The following is a 23051-nucleotide window of genomic DNA, read 5'->3' on the forward strand; positions in this document are numbered from 1 at the left end:
ACAACAATATTAAGAGGATTAAACAGATACAGCGGTAAAGCACAAAAGAGTAGATGACGTCTCTTGGAGCTCAGATGTGAAACTTTCAAACTGCTAGCCATGGAGTACTTAATGCATGGTACTGAATTTATAAATGGATCTGGAGAGGATTCAGTGATTCATGACTAGCAAGTGTGAGTTCTACACTGAAGAAATTATCTGAAACTTAAATAGAGTGTTAACTACATAACCATATAAACCCAACAAAATTACAATAGTCAATTCTTTCTGTAGAAGGAAATCCTCTCTCACCAAATTGGTACTGTTCTCAAAAGAAGCCAATCAGCACATAGAAACTCTTTAAAAGTTCTTTAAGGAACTAAGTCGCTTTGGGATAGCAGGGAGTCACCCTTGTGAATGAGCAGCCATCATGTGGAAGAGAATAGTAAAGTGACAAAGTGTGCAGTCCATACATACTATTCAGAGCAGCAAAACTGAAACTACCTTCAAAACGTTGCAGAAAAACATCACAATACTGAACACTCAGGGCTGTAAAGCTTTTGAAAAAGCCCCCTCAGCAATCTAAGGGACTGAGTGACTAGGAAATAGAACTGTTCTATAAAAACACAGTTCTCTCCCTCCTCAAACCCTGTTGCGGTTCCAGTCCCTTTCCTGAAAAAGAAGCCAAGAACACTGGACGCAGTTCTGAGAGGGGTAAGAAGGATCCAAGCTGCAGAATGGCTTCCATTGTTACATACAGAAATCTGTAACAAATTCATTAATGATTCTCCAGCTTGGAAAAGACAGTTTGGCAGAATATGAGAGAGGTTTACAAAACCGTAACTGGCATAAAGAACATGGATAGTGACTGACTATTCATAATGTCCTGATACAAAGGAAGCCAAACAAAGCTAGGAGGAGGCAGGTTTAGAAGAACCCAAAAGTTAATGGCTCCTCCTGCAACAGGTCAGAGATTTGAGGGACTCCATGACAGAGAATGTTGTGCATGCAAGAAAGTTTGCAAAGGTTCATGACCAGACAAGTGCTTTGAAGACAGCTCTTACTGAGATCTCAAAAGTTTGCCAACAGACAGCTAGTTTATCAATGAACAGATTCAGAAAATTCCTTGAGCTGAAAAAAGCTGGAAAGAGAGAGAAGATGCAAAAGAAGTATTACATAGCCTTGCTATGCTTTTGCTCTTCCCTGAATGTTCATTTATGGCCTCTTTGCTAGGCACTTACCACATATGTCTGCGTAAAATACACACCAGCGCGCACACATACATGTATATACATAAAATTTATTTGCACATATACAATCTTTGCACAAAGAATGAATAAAATATCTCAGTAAAGACTTGGGTTCTTCAAGATCTGCCAGAAATCTTGCTTATTCAGTTCCTTATCCTCATCTTTATCTATTTCATTCATCATTTCTTGCAGTTCTTCATCCATGAAGTTTTCTTTTTTTTTTTCTTTTTTTTAAACACTGAAGTTTTCGAAAGATTTGGCAATTTCACTGTCATGTAATGCACACTAACACCTAACCAGTAATTTTTTGTCCTTTGAATGGAAATTTCCAGGACTGGCAATGAGACATACTTGTGTACTGTAAGTGCTGACGCCAAGAAGTGCAGGGGTACAGAAGAAAATAGGAAGCGAGACCACAGGCAGAAAATGCTGTGTTGGTTTTGCGATAATCAAATACTAGTAGATGATTGTATTAATTGGTATTGTAAGACCTCATAATTCACTTTGCAGCTGCAGAGTTCTGCAAAAACAGAAGCTGATTACTGACCTGTCTGAAAGGTAAATATTCATGGGAAACATTTTTTTTTCTTTCTTTTGTCATAATAAATGTAACTCTAATTTTCATAATAAATGTTGAAGAATAAGACTTCAAAAGTGTACATATACATATACTTGTTTACTGCACCTACAGCTGCTCATTTGCTTCGATCTACTTGGTTTTTTGATCCATACTTCTTTCAGAAGCAAATGGTAAATTTCAGAAATGTTGCTGAACTAAAGTGTCTGGGTCATCTCAATTTGTTACGTGGTACAAAGCAGGACAGTGCTCCTGGTGCCTGGTGCCAGCAGCTAGGGTAAGTTTCGATCAATAGATAAGCCCACAGTACTGCTGCAAATCTGGTGGAAGACAAAATAAGAACCATGAGACAAGTTTGTGAGTGCACTGACCACATGGGAGAGAAAAGGTGAGAAGGATCTTCCCTCCCTTTCCTTATGTTTCTTTTAGCTTAAAAAATGAAGTTAAATGTTCAGCCAAAGTGTGTTGCCAAATATGAAGCACAAAAACCAATCAGAAGGAAGGGAAAGGCAATGCTGCCAGCAGCGAGACACTGATCTCTGCATGTAACAGAACTATTCCTAGAAGTATAATTTTTCCTCTCTGACTTCTCCCCATTTCATCCTCCCACTCCATGCAAGAGGGCATATGACAGGGAAATTACATACGTCACATGGAGCTATAAAGGCAGTTAGTAAGAACAGCCTTGGTTATGTACTTTCCCATTAAAAACAAGCTAAATGTAACCAACTGGACTTAAGAAAACATGAAAGGCTTCAAACGTTCCCTTTTAATTGAAATGTTCTGTAATTAAAGCCAGTTTTGATAATGGACAGCATTATGGGTTTCACTCACATTTTACTCATTCCTTCTTTTTCACTTAGGCAGAGATAGGTCTCTCCTTTGTACCACCAGAAATCCCAGACAAAAACCCAAACCTTTGATAACAACAAAGGCATCCAAAACTTGGCAAATGTTGCCCTTGATAGCATACCTCCAAGGATAATCTTTAGAAGTGTAGCTAAATTCTTTAGAGCCTCTGATTTATAAACCTCAACCCACTTAAGACCGACTCAGTTATCAGAGGGAAGTAAACAAGATGTTTCTTATGGTCTCTGCAGCTTACATCCTTCCCGAACTCCAGCAAGATGTACATAGACTTCCCCACTGTAACATGGGATGAATGTCACTGGTCTCAGGCCATGGGCTGACATTTTTTCCTGTATCCAGCAGAGCTGACAGAAGCGATCACTGTATTCCTCCTCCTGTTACTAGTCATGTTCAAACCAGAGTTTAGCCCCACTGAATGACGTGGGAAGACAGAACACTGTCTGTAAGCAATCCGTAATTCTTGAGCTACAATAACCTGGTTAGCGTACACAGTTTAAGCAGGTGTTCTCAGCTAGCCTCTGCCCTGCCACGCAGCAGAGCTGGGAATCCAGGGATTTCTAGCAAAGATGAAATGACAAGCAATTTTGCATCTTTTTTTTTTTTTTATTTACAGGCCTAGCCTGATGCAGAAAAGGACCCATGTCCACGACAATGTAAAACCATGATGGCAGTTAGCTATTCAAGTTCCACCCTCAGGGAAAAAAGGCCCTGTGCATACCTCAGTTCCATTTCAACCTGCTTGGTTTAAAAGTAAACAATTTATTTGCAACTGCTATTCCCCAAAAGCACCTCAGTCTGGGGACTGGAACGCTCTCCCTTTCACACTGTGCTTCTCTAATGACTGATCAGACCCAGCAGCGACACGTGTATTCTGTGGCGATTACGCTCTGTGTTAATTGGCCATGTTCAATATAAAGAAAAGTAGCAGGATAAATAGATTAGTCTGGTTCTGTACAAGCCATGGTGGCAGATGAAAAGAGCACTGAACAGGGAAAATGAAGGAAACATGAAATAAGCAAATTACACAGACACAAGATTAGTTCAGGCTTTCCATTGATCACAAGAATTGGTTTTTATCACTCCAGATAAGACATCCCACACTGTCACCAATTCAAAGCCTATGTGCCGTGATTGCACTTTATGTACCAGTGCATATGGGCATGACTGCAGTTACAGTCTGCAACTTACAGTTTTAATGTGCTTGATGTTACAAGCATACAGTAAGCATTTTAATATTGCCAGGTATTAAGTCATACATCTTGGAAGAAACGAGACAGGCAATACTTATAGAAACGGAACAGTGACTTGAAAAGCAGCAGTTCTAAAAAATGATACAAAAGTGTTTGTTGAGAAGTTGTCTAAACACGAGTTCCTAAGGGTGAAAAGGGGATATGCCTAACAATACATATAATACTTCTTTTTGATTTGGTGCTGGTATGGCCCACATGCCCTTTGCTAACATTCACATTTCAAGAGGAATGTGAATAATCTTGAAAAGATTTAGAGAAAACAGACACGTGAGAACACTTAAGGATTAGAAAGCACAAAGCTCTCAGTGGTTCAGCATAGACAGGCTTTTCAGGAGATGGCTATGGGTTACTTTGACCTCAACCTATATATTCCTACAGGGAAACAGAACAGAAACATCAGTCTGATAGACAAAGTCTATAACTACTACTAAGACTGGAAATTATGATTTGGAAATCTGTACCAGAAATAATGCAAAGTCTTAAGGGAGAAGGCAATTATTCGAGGATTTTACCAGAGGCAATAGTGGGGTTTCCATCCTGTGCTATTGAAAAATTAAGATTGGATGTTCTTTTCCAAAAAGCCATGTTTTTGTCTTAATCAGCCCATGAATATCCTGTGTGTCATACAGAATCTCAGACTAGGCAATCACAGATCTACCCTCTGGGCACATAAGCTATTAATACACATTTCTGAATTCATGCAGACTGAATAAACCAAGAAAGAGATATATGTCAGTGAAAAAAAACCCGTGGTGACTAAGCAACTATCTTGTTCCTGAAATCCAACTAGTATTCAACAGGTTATTCTGCTGATACGCACTACGAATCAGGACAGGAAGGATACATGATTATTACATGCAACTGTTCCTGAGAGACTGATAATGAGATCAGGAACTAAAAGTACAAGAGCCTCAGCTAGAAAAGACTGGAATGGAAGGATCCCAGCTCTGCTCCAGCATTCTGCAGACAGAAGAAGAGACTGCAGATGGGGGCATACTAAGTCGTTCTATACCATGAGCCAAATAGAACAACTGTCACAGTATTTACTATGATGCAAAGCAAAATTTCCTTTTAAGACACAGATTACACGGCTTAGTGCAATAAGCCCAAATATAAATCTGAGACATCACAATTGAATGCGCACAGCTAATTACATATTTTCTCAGCACAGTAGCCAAGAAGCATTCAGCTGTACCCTGGCAACATTCTCCCATTTCTCTTAAGTTTTTGGTTTGTGTCACAGATGGACCATTTACTTGCAGCTATCATTTTTCAAGAATTTATTCTGTATAATCAGAGTTATCAGACTAAATGTTGCTTCTGTGGTTCAGAAAACTGTGCAAGACTGATATTCTCATGCCAACGAAAAGAAAAAGTAAGACATGGGTGCTCTCACACTGTTGTATCGTTTGGTCCTATGTATGGCACAGCATGTACCGATCAGTTCCTTTTTCAGTTGACAAGAGGCTTAAAATAAGGTCTTTTGAGACAGGAGGGAAGGCATACAGAGTATATGGGCACACAGAGCTAGAGGTAACTTGGAAGAAATCCAGTTGTTAGTAAGTAACCGCTTTTCTATGAAAACTACGCGAGAGAGACACTCCCAGGTGTGGCAGCCTGGAAGGAGCTCCAGAAAAGGACAGTGGACAAAAAGCAGAGACCACTGTGAGCTTAACACCACAACATACATTAACGTGGTGAAAATATGACCAAACCTCAGTGGTGGTATTCTGCAGCTCTCATCTGCAGATGGGAGACAATGTAGTAATTACAGTATTTAAGAAAAAAACCTCTGATATTATTACAGGGAGATGAAATGAGATTGAACACTCCTAGCACCTTCAGTGAAACACAATTTCTAGTTCAAAATGCAGCACATTTTTGGTTGTAGATACAAGAAAAGAAATAGTTGAAAGACACATTTGCTTATGACTGATTAAAGTTCACAAAGCCTCTGATACCTTCCATTTCCCATTACTTCTAACTGCTTCTGCATTTTCCAAAATTATTGTGGTATCAAGACTGTAAAAATTTTTTATTCTATCAGAAAGGTGTACATAAATAGCAAAGGATCCACATCAATGTAGACAGAAGTTTCCTCATCAGAAAGACTTCAGAATGCTCAATTTAATTATTTAAATATGTTTATTTTCAGCAAATGAACTTAACAGATTTAGAGAGAAGGGATACTATGCTTTATTATACTGATCAAAATAAATTTGCTCAAGTATATGAGTATAGAAAACTCACCTTCCAGAAATTATCTACTTTGCCATAAACGAGAGATTGATTCTGCCTTTTGATGTCATTAATGTGTTTAATGTCACTGGAATTCAGATGCTGCTCTACCACAAATCCAAGGAAGCTGTTATCCGGAGTGTGAGCTGTAAGAAACAGAGCATATTCAAAACCTTTTAAAGTATCAGTTAATGTTACACAAGCGTGAATGCTGTCAGAAAAGTAGGTATAAGGTACATATTATTCAACAGATCACTTCCTTCACATTCATACAGAGAGCTACATTTGCTTGCTTTGTTATTGAGAATAGTTCTTATTAATTTTAAGTCCTGCTGCATATGTCTACTGAAGTAAGCAGTTATTTTCTGTCTTGTTTCTGACAGTAAAAATTCTGTAGCTGGACCAAGGCCAATGATAATGATTTTTTGTGTGCTGAGCTTTATTTTATTATTAGAGATAAGAGTACCAGAAGAAATCCAGCTTGACGATCTCAGAGATGCAATACCAACAATTTGAAAAAGCCCTGGCTTTATGCTTGTTAACAAAGCCGTATGTTGCTCAATATCATAAATAAATTTTAATGAATTTCTTGAGCTCACCTTCTATATTGGAAGAGCTAACACCAACCGCCCGACTCACTGCATATTATGCATCCATGCTAATTACTAGCCGACAAAGTCACACTATGCAGATCAGAATAAAAATTTCACTGCCTAATTCACTCATAGATATCTATCAGAAAATACTGAAAGGTGACAACAGAGGTTGGCAAAATTGTTGTTAATCCAGTGCCCAGACAAAAAAAGAACATACAAAGGATATGCAATTTATTCTTAGTTTTCTGTATTATTTTCAGCCTCTGGTGGCCTTTTCCCAGCAGTGACATCCAGCAATACTAGCCACTGTTCTCCTCCTATAAAGACAATATAGGACCTATAGGCTATTAAAACTAAGGTTTTTGGTTGTTTTGGGTTTTTCTTGTAGACAGGGTGTTTATTTCCAGGGATGGACTCCAACATTCCAGGCTTCAGGTAAAAATCCATTCCTACTATAAAAATTTACTCCAATATATGGGATTTTTGCATCTCTCTAAAAAGTGTCATAGCCTCTCAAGTTTACACAGAAATAGGCTGCAACAAACACTAGGATCTCCTCTATAAGCCTCCCTTTTAACTTCTGCCACATGAACTGACGATTTCTTACTAAGCACACTTTGCAAAGTTAAAAAAACCCAAACCAAACAAAAACCCCAAAGACAATGCCCCAGGCACTTATGACACATCCAATGCTAAACCTATGGTCAGAGTTCTAGGAGAAAAAAAAAAAAAAATTGCAATTATATTTATATATAAGTATTATATGTATTTTGCTATTTGCTTCCTGAAAATCAGCCAACTGGATAATGCAGTATTACAGAGAAACCATACACAGTGTACACTTCCCTCTGCCATTACATTTCGTCTTTCAAATGACAATTACTCTTTTTCACAAAAAATGCCTCAGCAACAGCTAGGCACTCACCAAGGACTTTTTAGCATTTAGCGTAGCAAATGGCACATTGCAAATATGCCTGAAAAGGGGCATTTTTCCATCCTTTCATATTTTTGGATGAGAGACTGCATTCAAAGGAAAGGCAAGGCAGTACACACTCAAATGAAAAATAAACCTTTGTTAAAGTTAGCACTTCAAACTGGTGGAATTCAGTGCCTCAAACATCACTGACAGGAAGCACTCAGATGGATTTTTAAGCAAGATCATGCAGTTTTAAAAGTACCAGTGCTGTTATTTTGCAGAAAAGAATCTAAATAAAAAACATAAAAAGGGGGAAAAAACCCCTCATGCTTCTGGAAAGCTCAGAGAACAGTCAAGCATTTGGTAATATGCCACAGGTTTGAATATGGCTTGCTTGTTTCTCAGTAATAATTTTCTGCCCTTATAATCAGAGTTCTCAAAACATAATAGAGTCTGGGGATCTTGGGAAGCTGTCCAGGGTTCCAATCTGTCATAAAATCTTTACTGATGCATAACATGCACTTTTAATCACAACCCCATAAAGATGGTGCTATCTCTGCAGCAGAGAACTAAAAACAAAAATAAACTTTAAGTATCACAGAGCACTGACTCTTCTGCACCTCGTACAAAAAGAAGCAAAATCCTTGAATAATGGGTAGCACTGGAATCACTCATGCTTCAGAATGAGTTTGCTTGCAATCTTTTTACCACTTTTCCTGCAAAGGAAAACCCGCAGTCACTTCCAGTAGTAAAAATTGGAAATGGTTATTTATTGAAATTCCAATAGACTCATACTCTTCTGAAAACTCATTACGAAGTGATTTGCTCCAAACAAGAGACTGTAACAGTAGTCTATACTGCCACAACAGAGAAGATGTACTTTCTTCTGCATTTCATGGAGTGGGATTGAGGAGTGCACACACACAGCTGTACCACAAGTATTCACACAACTATTTTCCTCAAGTGCCTCACTGCCCTTGGTGCTATCTTGAACAGGACCTCACACACAAATTTCCCAACAGCTGGATCACTTAAATACAGTATGATTGAGCTTTCAGCTCCTCTTCCATTTAGGACATAAACCAATAAATATTAGCAAGTCACGTGGATACAGAACAAGCTCTGCTTACTAATGTCCAGACACAAACTCTGCAACCACTTCCAAGTCACATTTCCCCACCACGCGTTTTGTTACTTGCTTTGAAACAACTGTGAATGCAGTCTTCTATCTTTCGAACAACCTTCACTTATATTTCTCTGGAAAAACTTGCACAGCAAATGTTGACAGACAAAATATGCCTCTCTCAAGAATTTTAGAGGGCAACTGAAATCAAAAGCATGTCAACCAGACAGCAGCATGCATAGTTCTGCTAAGAAAAGCAGGAAAGTTTGAAAGACTTGACTATGAAGTGTGATGTGAGAGAACAGTGCATGCCCTGGCCTTAGGCTCAGACAGGGACCACCAAACTTTGGAGGTCAGGCCGGTCGCTAGCAAGTGTTTCTTTACAGACCTGGGCTGAGAAGTTGTTGCACACAACAGCATGCACTCTTCTCTTTCTTAAGCCTCACTTACCCTCAAGCCAGCTGGCAGTGGTCAATCTTTCTGCACCTTTCAGAGATAAACTTGAACACTACTAAAGCACGCAAAAGAGAAAGATCCTTTGATTCTAGAACCTAGGGCCATAAAGTCAAAGACTAGGGCTGGAGCAGGTCACTGTGACCATTTAATCTGACCCAATTTATACAGAATTCATACTTTTTTTCGTTTGTGGTTTTTTTTTTTTTTTAAAGATATTTAACAATGTTTCAAAGATCTACAACAATGCTGAAATCTACTACTTGTTTTTCAATAGCTTTGTACACTGCTGGTAAAAAAATGTGAATCAGTTCACCTCAGGATGAATGCTCACAACATGAAAACAAGCTAGGTGAAAATTTTGAGAAATCCACAAAAAAACAGAGAAAAAAAATTATTTTTGCCAAGTGCTAGTTTATTAATCTTGAAGGCAAAGAAATCACGAAGGAATTGTGCTGCTCAGTTCTTGAGGGGGAAAAAAGCAGAAATACAACAACATAGCTACAAACTTCAGTTTAACATGATGAAATGCAAGAGTGCAGTTTATAAAAATGCAATCTAGCAAGTTCCTCAGAAACCTATCGCTTCATAGCAGGATTTGAGAAGGCAAAACTAACAAAGCCAAACTCACTGACACTTGAAGGAAAAGCCAATCACCACTTTCCACAGGTACCCTGAGAATACAGTTCCCTACCATTATTTATATTGAGATTGCTATTTTCTAATCGCTGGATGGAAGCACGATAGAGCTTTTGCATAGTCTACGAACACTTATCAACGCTTAACGATTCTGCCTATTTAGCAGCTGCATTTTATTAAACCATGAACTTGTCTTTCATACCACAAAAATTCTTCTCAATGACAGCATTCCGTTTTAAAGCTCCAAATTATTTTTAAACACAGGAATACTTACGGAACATTGTATAAAACTGCTGTGGATTAAGGTTCCACTTTCCCCATGGTGTCTTGTGGCCTTTAGACTGGGCATAATGGGCATGGTTAAACTCTGGTTCAGTTCCAAAGGAATCCAAAACTCTTAGCATACACCTAAAAGGAAAAAAAAAAATTTACCATAGGTACACATGCATATGTGTATATATAAGCATGTGTGTATATATACATAGTTATGGTAATTAAGATGATGTGTTTTGGTTTTGTTTGCAACTGTGGATTATTTATAAACTGAAGCTACATTTTAATTTCAAACATTTCTGTTCATACTACATTCACAAAGACATTAAGATCAGCAAATTCAAGGATATATCAGACATTCAAATAGCAACCCCGGAGCTTATTTTGGGTTTCTTTGTTCTTACAGAATGAAGTTATGCTTTAACATCCAAGTAGAGCTTATGAGAATGTTACTGTGGTCACCTACATTCCTAAGGCTCTGAAGTAGAATTTAGGCAGAAGAAGAGAGGATTCTTCATCTATTTTCTAATGTTCTCACCCATTACTACAAAATCAACGCAACAGCCAAGGGCCACACGCCAAGAAGATCAGAACAGCATAGTACTTTGTCTTTAGACAATTGTATTTAGTCTCCACGTTCTGACTTTTGGGTCAATTAGACCTACTGGAGAAGCACTGAAGACAGTTTAATTTGCTGAATGCTTGCAGTCAGACAGACCATTTATTTGTTTATGAAACATTTTGTCACAGACTTTTGAAGAAACAATATAAAAGTCAAATGTCTTCAACAACCAGTCTACAACTGAGAGAAACATTGGCACTGGATTACAAAGGATCTGGGATGAGAGAATCACACTTAGTCCTTTATTTAAACTCCTATTAACTCCTTGAAAAAAAATTACTTCATTTATGAGTGGCTCCTTTCAAAAAAAGGGCCCACAGTACATGAAAGGCAGAAAAAGTCTCAGTATGAAGAAGAGGGTACATATTCCAGCATACAGATTCTAGAACTTACGCTTCCAAAATGCACCCTGCCAAACCTTTGATATGGCTTGGACAGGAACTTTATGGCTGTCATACTGACCACTGGCTCCACTGCAAATGAATTGGATTATATGGCTCCAAAGCCGCTGACCTTGCCATTCTTTAGCCCTCCACAAACAAAATTTTCAGAAAAGACTTATATTGGATGTGTCCCTACATCATGTGCCACTATGTTATAAAGACATGAACTCTTATCACCGCACGTTGTATCACTGGGCTTGCGTGTGCTAAGGAAGAGACACAACCTCACAGCTGGCAGAGAATGGAGGTAGCTGCAAAAGTTACTATTAAAAATAGTTATATTTCCCAGTCTTCCAACATTTCCCATGCTCCAAGCCCATATACATCCTGTTCAGTAAACCACCAGGATTTTGGCTTTAAAATATGAAAGAATTTAGACCCCAAAAGGTGAAAGAACTTAGCTCCAACTATTTTTCAGCTTTAAAAGATGAAAGAATGTAGTCCCAAAAATAGATTTACATATTTCTTATATGTTGCTACTTTCTCTGAAGTATCCATTAAATTGGGAAATAGAAAAAACTTTTAAACTCTCATAAGAAATGCCACCTTTGTATTTGAAAGTACAAATAGAATAAATTTCCTTTTTTTTTAATCTTCAGAGATCTTTCAAGCAAAAAGAAAGTAAAAATATACAACACATTATGATTCACCAAACAACAAAGCTGACAGATCAGTTTCTGTGCAGTGTTTTATGTCAACTGTTCTCAATGAAAATATTTTACAACAGTGGCAATTATCTCTGCAGCATACAAAATACTCCAGCAGGACCAAAACAACTTCTGCGCTGATGAATCATTCAGTAATAAAAGCCCTCTTATTTCTTGGCAGGCCTTAAAACAAAATTCTTATCAAGTATACAGCTTTTGGCCAGGTACTTGAGTGCAGGGGAATGAAAAATGGGTGAAAGCTACTGAAAAACTGCAACGTTACTGGAGTTTGTCAAATGATACATGTAAGGAGCACTACATCGCATGTGATCATCTCTAAGTGCTTCGTTTCCTCTCTTTTTCCTGTATTCAGATGTAAGGTATGTAGCACTAACTGTTCATAGGGATATGTGTAACTATGTCCAATACACATGGGGTCTCTGAAGCAAGACAGGAAATGTGATGCAACGGAAACAGCTAAACCAGGAAGCAGGGAAAACAAAATATATTTGATTCAGGCGTAAAGAAAGTCAGAATGAGGAGAGAGAAAGATTACAGCAGAAAGTACAAGTGCAGAAATGGTATGAGAGATCAAAGGTTCAAGTGGTGAACCTAATCCTTGAAATGCAGCAGAAAAAGAACTTGTAAAGTAAAGATTTAAAATTTAGGAATGATGTAAATAATGCCATTTATGCTGAACTGATCTTTTAACATATGTAGGAGCGCCTCAATTGTCTGACCAAGTACCATATTCTCCATTTGTTTCACTTAGTGGTTTAAATTTCTTTCAATTGAACTATTTTTAAACAAAATTTTGATTTTACATATAATGTTTTAGCATTTCTGAAGTCAAATAATTAATTTTGAAAATGGCAAAACAGTTTTTTTTTTAAAGCAGGGATATATTTTAAATAAAAATGTTAATTCAGTATGATTTTAACTGTAGTTTTTCACTCAGTTGCCCCCTCCTTCCTAAAGTGTCACCTAGCTTTAGCAGGAAGTTGCAGAGAATTACAGCATGCCTTGGAATTGGTGTCAGACTGATTAGTCTATTCAATAACTAATTAAAAGGAAGATTGGTGGGTAGCAAACTGCTTATAGAAACATCCGTATTAAAGTCGTCTTCTAAGATACTAGAAGTGACAATTTTGGGGCTTATAAAAAAAATTTAGACAAAAGCAACCCAGGATTATGACCATTTTGAAAGTGACTGTTTTTCCTTAAATACTGGGCGTAAGCACAGTCTTAACTAGGCTGTCCTAGTGGAAGTATTTATACATATTTATCCATTCCCTTCTCCCACCTGAGGTTATAATTTTACTCTACTTACATCATCTTTGTCTACACGAGCAACGCTGTCCAGCAGCACCCACCAATGTCAGCAACTAGTACCTATGCCAGCACAAACTGTTCAATAAAGGGTACATACACACCAGTGGCTGCAGACATCTTCCTGGGAGCAAGCTGGTCAAAACCCAAGCAGTTCTGGTTTGGAAGCTTTGTAGGTGCATTGAGTTCAGGCACAGCAAGGTGCCAGCACAGATACACAGACTCCAGACTGTTTTGGCTTATGTCCAGCCAGCTCAGATCATGAGAAGCTCATACCTGCCTATAGATATCCTTGCAGAGACACACATTAACTTTCAGGTCACTCAGTACTTGCATTTAAAATGTAAAAACTTAAGTCAGAAAATAACCCTCCTAAAGCAGATGCATTCTAGAGAACATGTAAGAAGTGGGAATGTTGCTCATTTTTCAGGATAGCTGTCATGTTAATTTATTTCAAGAATAAAGCCAGTTGGATTTTTGGCATATGGGAATGAGTCATTGCTAGAGAGACTGTAGAAAAAAGAAAAAGTACCAGATTCTTATGTGCTGTATGGAGGATGCGGGTGCTAAGAAAGGCAATGAGCTGCACTCTTCAAACTATATTAAGCTACTAATTTTTATGTCGCTTCATTGCACATAAACGGCATTAAAATATCCAGACTTCAGAACTGAAAAATAAAGCATGGCCAAGCATTCTTCTGATTGAAAATAAGGTGCACCCAAAAATAAGATTTGTTTTGCTATATTCATGCTATTTACAGCACCAATTATACCACAGGTAAAGCACATACTACCAAGAGTCATTGGTGCTACAGATCTCAGACATACAAAACAGTATTTCAGTTGTTCAGAAATACTCACCTCTCAGAGCAGCAGGGTCATGCTTTTGAGCTAGCAGTTCTAGAAACCTGATTTGCAATTACCAAAAATTTCCTCAGGGCTCAAGTTCACTCACAAAGATTATAAATGGCACTCTTATCAAGAGATTGTTCTGAAGGCGTAGGTGTATTCTATCACTCTATTGCAATCTGAAGTGAATAAACAAGTTTTTATTTGTATTTGAGGCTGGTGTGCATACACCAGACTGAGCAGACCAGCATGTCTGCTGAAAAACTATATGGCATAAATCAAACCCCTTCTTTCAAGACAAAGAATTATTCCTACTGACATTACCTACAACTAAGTGAGAGAGCAAAGTTTGTAAAGAACGAGGGCTCTAAAGCAGCTTTATTTGTGATAATGTTTATTTTACTGGAATGAATTAAACAAAGACATATAATTATGCTCTTAACACTGGACTTACCAGTTTTAACTTAAAAATATTTTGATGACAAAATTTATGAGGTAACTTATGTTGAGAGAAAAAAAAGATTGTAAGAGGATCCTCAAATAGGAGATAGCTTGCATGAAATAATGAATTAATTCCTCTGCTCTAATCAATTATGGTAGTCTCTGCTAGACTCTGGACCCCGTTTTGTACACTGAACTTGAAGAACAGTATCAAGTAATTAGAGAGATTCCCAACAAATGCAACAAGTTTGATGAAAGGTCTACAAAACCTGAATTATAAGTTATGATCCAAACCCCTGAATTTATTTTGAAGAAAAGCAAATTGAAGGAAAAGCAGTATATAAGATGTTCTAGAGGCTGGCAGAGAGGGGAAGGAAGTAATTTATTCCCCAAAACTGTATTAGAATAAGCAGTAATGGGCAGTTTGCAAGAAATCAGGGCAAGAAAAACACTTTAAACAAAAGCTTAACAATGTAAAACAATGGCTGGGGCATCTTTTGGAGTCTTCAGTAAAAGATTAGGCAAAAATCTCTCAAGAAGGACAAATACATCCGATCTACTTTTCAGCAAGGGTATGGACTAGACGGGGTCCTCTTCCATCCCATGAAATCCAATGTTGTAGAAGAGAGGCATTAAGTAATTTTTTTCTTCTTCAAAAGTCTAACAAAAACTCCTATACTACCCTAAGGTATTTATTTAGAGTTAAATTTAATTCTACTATCCTAAACCAGAAAAAGTCAGTCATTGCCACAAATCAGGAATCAATGAAAAACAGGTTGACAACTAAAGATTTAATGATTCATGAAATAAGCAAGAAAAATTTAAGAGCTAATCTAATAATCTCTATGTTATAGTGTAGCTCCATACCTTTGTTACAGAATATACCAAATAAGAAATTGAAAGCAACAGGGAAGAAACATTTTAAATTTATAAGTATGGTTTTATATCCTGACCGCAATACTGTATGTGGTCGCCTAGTGACAATTACATCTGGCAGACAGACAACTGTAGCTCAGTGGAAAATGGGATTATCTTTATTAGCAGGCTCCTAAAAAATAGAGTGTCTGTTTACTCCTCTGCTTCAAAAAAGAGATTAAGAGTAAGCTAATCTGCAATGTTGATCACAGTGCTCTCATTTAAAATTACACTGAAAAGATCCAATGCTCTAGAAAATCCTGAGGTAGAGAGAAAACATTTTTCTGCCTGCAGCGAACGCCTTTTAACACCCTCCTTCAAGGAGGGTTTACTGGACTTTACAGGTCATGAAACACAGCCAATTTGATTAGGTATGGAAAAATCAAAGTCAATAAATTAATTTGGTTTTATTTCATGCTGATATGTATTCGTACAACACATGGGATGCTTGCTGATTTAAAGTTATTGACAAAAAGAAACGTGGTTCTAAAACTGCAGACACTAAGAAGCCTGTACAAAGTAATTTCTTGTGACCTCCATCTTCCATTTCTAATGGAAAGATGTTTATAGATTACAGAAGCAACAACAACTGCTGTTACCAGCAGGTTTATTTTTTAGACCTACCCCTGAAGACAACTTTCTGCCCAGTGTCTTAAGGGCTGGACCAGAAAAAATTGCATTGCTGTTGTCAGGCAATATAATTAGAATAGATAAATCTCCACAATCATCAATCTAGTATGGCTACAAACACTGGCAAGCAAAACATGCCTTTGGTATTCCAACTAAACTACAAAATCCAATAATCTCTCAGCTCAACTACTAATTTACAGAACAAAAGAGGGGGGTGGTATAAAGACAGGAGGGAAAGAAAGGCACAGATGACTCAACAAGACAATACAATTCATTAAGATTAAAAATGCTTGAATCCAAGAACCCCAAACTTGCTGGGGGGATAAAGACAGTATGCAACAAACAGGTAATAGCTCCTTTATTCCTAAGAGTGAAAGACAACAGAGAACCACATTTTTACTTTCAAATTCATATGGATGTACTCACCTGAGTGTTTTGACACGTGCTATTCAACAAAAGCTCTTTAACAAAGCAGTTAAGAGGTCAAATAAGTGTTATACTTACTGGTAATGTACCCATGATGGACCAAGGGTTTTCTTAAACTGAGTAAGTCCCACGATATCAATGTAAATGAGTTCTACAACTTTATCCCCCTGGGTAGGGCAGCCAGATCTGTTACCTACAACCTTCTTCATAATCCTAAAGAAAGAAAGAAGGAATATGGGAAAGTATTACTTTCCAAACACCCTGAACAGATGTTGTAACACTATTTATACCAATAATTCCTCTTTCCAAAAAAGTCTTCTCCAAAGGCTTTTCCAAATCAGGAACCATGTAAGAACATTCAAATGCTAAAGATGTTCAGCATTTATTAAAGAACTGTTTATACATCAGTAAAGTGCTAATTTTCACTAAAAACCTCATCTAGTTTAAACAAGAGAGTAATATGGTTGGAATGTTTAAAAATAGTGAGCTTTGAAATTATTTGAAATAATTTCTGTCTTCCATCGACAGCTTTATAGCCTAAGAGCTCTCTATAAAATGATGCTGTCATGTTTGTTATAAAAACGTGAAAGCTACAGAAAAAGCGTATGTGCTCAAGCTTACAACAGATGTTTTATGCCTAATGTTGAACTAGTATGCAAAGCAAGACAAAGATGAGTGAGGTAGCTAGCAATTTGACCTAACATAAGCAATTAACTACATCAAAAGTAATGTGTTTAAAGGCTTTAAACCTTTATTTTAAAATCAGATACTCAATGAAGAATAGCAGAAACTGAAGAAGAGGATACCGAATTAGGCTAGTCTGTAACATTTCCTATTGCAGGTGGTTAAAGCACCTGGAATGCTAAAGAATAAGCTGCGTAGTTTGAATTTTACAACATTCATTTATGAAGTCTCAGGAGCCTGCAGCTACAATGAAAACACATTATGCTTTTCATGGCACATATACTTAGCTCATGAAAATAATCTTATTGTCTGTTTAGTGAATTATCACTTTCATTTTATGCTTCAAGAAATTATATACTGTTAATAGAAGCTTCAAGAGTTTACAATTCATTTTTTTTGTGTTCCAGTTTCAAAAGTGAAAGTAATCTCCTTACTCCTTGAGCTCTGCCAGTGAAGCTGAAATCCTGATGTCATGGCCCAGTAAGTAGAGAGATGTAATTAAATCACTCCACTGGACTAATTCACCAAGTGGGCCACCACTAAACGCATTTTCTGCAATCTTGAATCCAGATTCTTTTGTCAAAAGCCCCAGATGAACAAGAATCTGGAAAGGAAAGTCATATGTTAGAGTTATCGACATTAAACATGCAACTAGAATACCTCACAACATTTTTTCTTTCTATTAAATTCCAACTATGGCCAAAAAAAATCAACGAAAAAAAATCCAATACTCCCACCCCAATAATCTAATTTTGTAATGGATCTCCAGAACAGTAATTATGTCACCGCATTGTTTGGCACTATTATCTGCCACCGGATCAGTAATTAAACAAACCCCCCAAATTGGTGTTATTCACAAAATAATCTGTAATTCTGCACAGAAAGTTGTGGCTCACATTAACTTATTTTCATTGAATAACAACTTCTATTCTCAAGTAGGATATACTTGCTTACACAAGACAGTATACTTAAGGAAGGGTATGCTGTTGTGAACAACCCATTAAGAACTTGGAAAGACGGCAGAAGAGTAACAGGATGCTTTCCCAAACTCTCCTCTCCATTGCCACTGGAGGAGAGTTTTCTCTGTAGTTCCTTGAAATCTGTGCTTGCCTTTCTAACAAAGCACAGAAGCTGAGTTCCAAACACTTCGCTACATACCTGGACTGTTATTTGAGTGCTGGATACATACAGTGCCAAACATAAAAACTCCCAAACACACAAAATCCTTTTCCCTCACTCTTTAAAAAGAAGCAACATTAAAAAAAAAAAACAACAAACCTTGTTCTAATCTCTTGCAGCTCCCAGAACTGAACTGGACATATTAAAATGAAATCACCATATGTTTTACAGAGCAACCTCAAAGGAGTTTTATAAGCAAAGAATAAGCACTAGAGCATCCCACATAAAGTGCCTGTGCAGGACAGTACTGCTTTTGTTTATCCTTGAGTTTATGTATTCTCATATGTTGTATTTCTTTAATAAACCAGGCTGGAGGGCTGCTTGAAAGAGACGGGTTGCTCCTTGACAGAGGGTGAGCCTACTCCAAGGGCTGTAGTATGTGACAAACATTAGAGCCGCAACATGGAGCCTACACCTCATGCGAGGACTGAGAATCTCAAGCAAGGAGCTGAGTTGCAGCCAGCCAGGCTTAAGAGAGGGTAGAAACATGGCTGTGCATGGCCTGCTGTCAACCAGGACTGGCTCCCATAAGAATAAGGCAGGAAGGGAAACCGTTGTTGTGTTCACAACTTTTGGCTTTATCTTAACTAGTTGAGGTAATTGGGGAAAAAAAAAAAAAAGTAAAATAAAATAGAACTTTTCACTTCAACAACCTCACAGTTTTTAAATTGAACTCCTTACAGGAGGTCTAAACTGATCCCATCCAAAGTTGTGGTCAACTTTAAGTCTACTCAAATCCAAAACAGAAATACACCATTTAACGTCTCAATTTTGGACAAAGAAGATACACAATTGTTGTTTTCTACGACTACGTAAAACAATCCAGTGCCATCGGTTTGCAGTAAATTCACAGTTTCTCCCTTTAGAAGCTTCTACATAGTCTCTATTTTATTCAAAATTAAGGAGATTAGAAAACTTACTCAAAGATTGACTCATGGAAAGTATGTAAAAGTATTTGTAAAGCAAATATGCATTGTAACAGTAATTTCAAGCAGTGAGGTACTTCTTGAAAGAGGTACAAGTATAAACACAAGCCTTTTAGACATATTTGGTATTTCCACTCTGAAGTTAATTCTGGAACAAGAAGCTTAAAAGAGCCTATATAACTGCAAGTAGCAGGAATGAAAAAAGTTTTTATTTACCTTTTTTCGTTTTCTCTTCTCCAAATTTTGTTTTTCTGCAAGTGATTTAATTGCTTCAATCCAGGTATCAGCCATTCGTCTGATGCGTAACATCATCCACCTGAATTCCTCATGTCTTGACATCATTTTGTAGAGATTATCAAAGTTGATACGAATTTCAGCCTTCAATTAAAGCATTAAAAAACCCCAAAACATTAGTTATTCTTCACATACTGTACTTTCCAGAAGTGAAAAAAGTTGTCAAATGTGAACTCTGTGCTTTACATTCCTCAAGAAGAAAAAAAAAAAAAGAAAAAAGATACGCTCCTAACGCTAAAGTCAAATCGAGATTTTAGTTCAAATATTTAAGATAACTTTAAACAGACATTTCTAAGCCACATAAATTACTGTTATTTTTATTAGTAGTACTTGGTAGCTTCAGAATATGTTGGCAATGGTCCACAATGTATTTATTTCTGCAATATAAGATTTGTTTTTGTTCACGTGCTTCAAAATGAGGTTAAAGTATCTCTAAAACACAATATAGAACCAGAACAGTACGCTGAAGATTCATGTATATCACAAATCTTCCAAATACAAGGAAGTCTCCTATTATACCATGAAGGAGGAAACATTACTATAGTATAAATTTTAAAGGAAATATTTATTTTAAAGCTACACCAATCTAAGAACAATTGGTTTTACAAAATGAGACAGCCTATATCTAAATTATGCAAGCAATGTTCATATACAGCCTGGCAATTATCTTAAAATACCTAAGTGCTACGTAATTAGGCTATAACAGTTTAGAAACAACTCTGCATGCTGTACAGTTTTTAAGGGAAAAAAATTAGGAGTAATCAAAAAGTTACTACAAAAGTGAAATGTATATAAGCCTCTTCCATTAAGGCATTTTTATATATAAGGCCCAGATTTACAGGACAATAAAAATGGACAGTTTCACATATGGTCAGTTAACACTGGTGAACAGTCTATGGATTTGTAATTTTTCTCAGCATCTGTATAAGGTATTTCATAAATTTAAACACAAAAATGTTTTTAGTGGAAATCTACCACCAAGACTGCAGTGCAGTACAATGACTGGAGAAAATACATGATGAGGTACATACACACAGTCAAGGATGTTTCCCTTCAGTTTTGAGGAGCTGAGGAATAAAAATGGTAAATTCTGGTCTTATTAGCATTTCTGTGGCACAGGACTCCAGAATGTTTTCCATGAGTCACAATTACTGAATTATTTCTCATGTTTTAACGTTGTTCTTACCACTGTTTTTTGATCAGTTTCTTCATCAGGATTTTTTGCTCTCCAAGGTAAACGAGGACACCAATTTTCAACCTGTAAAACAATCACATGAAAATAAATCATTCTATTCTACTTTCAGCTCGTCTACCAAAGTCTCTCTCTGCCTTTATATTACACCTTTCTATGGCTTAAATAAGGCAGCAGCTGATCAGTAAGTCACTACAAGGTAAAACTGCTTTTTGCAAGAAAAGCTTAAGACGACTTTTTGCAATTCAATGCTATTTTAACCTTGCAAATTTGCAACCAGAAGTCACATTTAGATATTCATTCATGATAATGAATACAGGATATAAAACCCTTTCAAGACAGAGGTCAGCTGTTAAATGCTCTAAATACGGTTTCTCTGAGCAGTTCCTAAATGTTTTCAAAAAGCACTAAGTTTTTTATGCTTCTAGACCTTATTAAAAAACCAAAACGTATTTTGGAACATATCCCATCTCCCTAGAATATCTTTATAAAAAGGCAAAGCCTGATGAAACCCAAGGATCAAAGTTCTACCTTGAAGCAATCTAGACAAAAAGTTGAAAAAAAGAACAAAACTAAACCACCCTATTTGAAGGGTATAAGTAACATAATTATAACATAAGTAACAATATCCACAAGTACTAATAGCTGTAATTCTTAGAAACAATCAGTGCAAATGCAATACTTTTTCTATTGTCTACTAGAAAAAAAAAGTACAAAAGCAAGCAGTTAGGGAAGAAACAGCAAATGGATGCAAGTCACTGAAAGCTCCTGTGCTCTCCCCTTAGGGATCTTGCTTGTCTTGTATAATCTTTATTATTCACATGTCTTAAGAAATCAGCCCGTTCACTTTGGGGAAGAAGGAATCTCACTGTTGAAGGCAAACCCATGCAAACAGAAACGTAACTGTACTGTGAAAAAGGAGAAATGCAAAAATCTATAGGCCAGCAAAAATTTATAGGCCATTACTAGTGATTAAGTTCACAACTCCCAGAGGATTAGAAGTCAGACTTGCTCTTACGGTTTCTCCAGTCACAGACCTGTCAAAACACAATTTTAGTTTAATCATGCTGCAGTAAGCCTGAAGCATTAGAGATTAAAAGCTTAAGATCATACCAAATGATTGCCTAGAAGACCAATCACAAGAAAATAAATGAACAGACATCATAACCTCAAAGAGAAGAAATGTATCAAGCTTAGGTTCCTCAGACAAATTATACAGAAGCATTAATTTGAATGTTACGACTTAATCTACTCAACATATTTAATGCAACATTTGAAAACAGTGACTTGATCTACCTCGCTTGAAAACATCTGATTCTTCAGTGGTCTCCAACTCTGGAAACATACTAGAAATTGTAGCAATTAACAGTCCTAACTTTTACTAATGCAAGTTCTGGAATCACTGGTAGAACAGAGTTGCAAGCTCCATATTACAAATCATGCACAGTCCCAATCTCTTTTTTCTTTTTTTAAATAGTACAAATAATTTTGAATTATTCCTAGCATTAAGACTGATCTATATTAAGACATGACATTTCAAGGACTACTGTACATGCCCCTTTTCTGGCTTCACATATTTCACATCACACCATCAGGCATCCTAAAGGAATTGAAGATTTTTCAGAGCTGCCAAGGACAGTTAGCAGCGTGCCTCACTGACTGTAACACAAATGCAGTTCTTTTGTGCTTTTATAAATATTTCCTCTACTCTAAATTAAATTACAGCAATTCTAATCACAAATGAACACTTAAGGATTAGATTCAAAGTAATATCAGCGTATGCACTTGGTCTAGCATTCGTTTTTCCTTATTGACATTCAGTCAATTCCTCTTTTCACTGGAAAGATCACCTTAACTCAACAGAGGATTTTTAAATGCATACTCTTCAAAGTATGGCAATTGTTTTGTTATTTTCAGGACTGATAAATGCACTGGGAAGAATGTGTAGGCATTCTCTTACAGAAAAAGGAAAGAAACCTGCCCATTTTATGAACCAATGGCTCAGAAAGAGCTGTTAGATAGGAGGATACTAATTAACAAGAGCACCAAGAAAGCAAAGATGAAGCGAATGAATCTGACACACCATGGGAAGGGGAAATAAGAAAAAACCTTATTCATTTAATGTATTGACTCAAGGGAAAGTGAGGCTGGAGAGGCAAAAACTGACTGACAAACCAGTCAAACTAGGATTACTTTAATAGTGAATTTCAGGTACTCTTGGGCAAAAAAGATCAGAGATATACATGCGCCTAAGATGGAAACATTACGATAGCAAAAAGAGCCAAAATGCTAATACAAAGTCTGTTGTTC

The 23051-nt window shown here is 36.9% G+C and overlaps 1 protein-coding gene across 2 annotated transcripts in view; it reads right to left on the reverse strand.

The window, feature by feature from the left end:
- Nucleotides 1–23051, reverse strand: part of MGAT5 (alpha-1,6-mannosylglycoprotein 6-beta-N-acetylglucosaminyltransferase) — a 124483-nt gene that overhangs the window by 25288 nt on the left and 76144 nt on the right. For both annotated transcript variants that reach the window (XM_075710163.1, XM_075710162.1), the window contains exons 6-11: nt 20736–20807; nt 19472–19633; nt 17585–17754; nt 16545–16679; nt 10166–10299; nt 6177–6310 (exon numbers count right to left, since the gene is read on the reverse strand). In XM_075710163.1, the coding sequence (XP_075566278.1) occupies nt 6177–6310; nt 10166–10299; nt 16545–16679; nt 17585–17754; nt 19472–19633; nt 20736–20807 (807 nt within the window). The remainder of the gene's footprint in view (nt 1–6176; nt 6311–10165; nt 10300–16544; nt 16680–17584; nt 17755–19471; nt 19634–20735; nt 20808–23051) is intronic.

This window comes from Pelecanus crispus, chromosome 5, assembly GCF_030463565.1.
Source record: "Pelecanus crispus isolate bPelCri1 chromosome 5, bPelCri1.pri, whole genome shotgun sequence".
NCBI lineage: Eukaryota > Metazoa > Chordata > Aves > Pelecaniformes > Pelecanidae > Pelecanus > Pelecanus crispus.